We start from the raw sequence: 950 nt of genomic DNA, 5'->3' as shown, positions 1-950 counted from the left end.
AATAGATATTCAAAATATAAAGAAAAGGAATCCAAGTATATCACTAAAGAAAGCCAGCAAACCATGATAGAAGAGAGCAAGAGAAGACAGGAATGGAAAAGAACCACAAAAACAATCATAAAACAAGTAATAAAATGGCAATAAGTACATACCTATCAATAATCACTATGAATATAAATGGACTAAATGCTCTACTCAAAAGACAAAGGGTGATGAAATGGATAAAAGAAGACTGCCTATAAGAAATGCTGCCTATAAGAAATTCATTTCAGGCCTAAAGACACATGCAGATTGGCACTGAGCAGCAACCACTGTGAAAACCAGACTTTACTTGTTTCCACACCTTGATCCCTTATTCTGGAACCATGTCTGGAAAATGTGATATGGCTGAGGTTGAGAAATTTGATAGAAGTTTAAGAAGACAGAAACTCAAGAGAAAAAATCCACTGCCTTCAAAAGAAACAACTGAACAAGAAAAGCAAACAGGCAAATTGTAATTAGGTATGCACAGCCAATATGCACTGTATTTTCCACAAGCATTGTTTTCCTATTTTACTTCATGTAAATGGAATTGTATAGAAATCCAAGGTACCAATATTTATATTGGACAAAATAGACTTTAAAACAAAGAATGTAACAAGAAACAAAGAAGGACACTACATAATCATAAAGGGAATAATCCAACAATAAGATATAACAATTGTAAAAATGCACCCAACATTGGAGAACCTAAATACATAAAGCACATATTAACAAACATGAAGGAAATAAGTGATAGAAATATAATAATTGTAGAGGACTTTTACACCTCTTTACAACAATGGATAGATCATTCAAACAGAAAATCAACAAGGAAACAGTGGCTTTGAATGACACATTGGACCAGATGGATCTAACAGATATAGTGAGAACATTCCATCTTACAACAGTGGCACACACATTATTTTCAA

General features: G+C 32.9%; 1 protein-coding gene across 1 annotated transcript; it reads left to right on the top strand.

Annotated features, from left to right (window-relative positions):
- Positions 1 to 365: 365 nt before the first annotated feature.
- On the top strand, positions 366 to 497 carry LOC129494561 (thymosin beta-4-like). Its single transcript, XM_055301490.1, has one exon. It carries the CDS (start codon positions 366 to 368, stop codon positions 495 to 497), a length of 132 nt encoding a protein of 43 aa, XP_055157465.1.
- Positions 498 to 950: the final 453 nt, after the last annotated feature.

The sequence above is a fragment of the Nyctereutes procyonoides genome, unplaced genomic scaffold, assembly GCF_905146905.1.
Source record: "Nyctereutes procyonoides isolate TBG_1078 unplaced genomic scaffold, NYPRO_anot_genome, whole genome shotgun sequence".
NCBI lineage: Eukaryota > Metazoa > Chordata > Mammalia > Carnivora > Canidae > Nyctereutes > Nyctereutes procyonoides.
The sequence above is the reverse complement of the archived record's forward strand: the minus strand, read 5'-3'. Positions and strand labels throughout refer to the sequence as shown.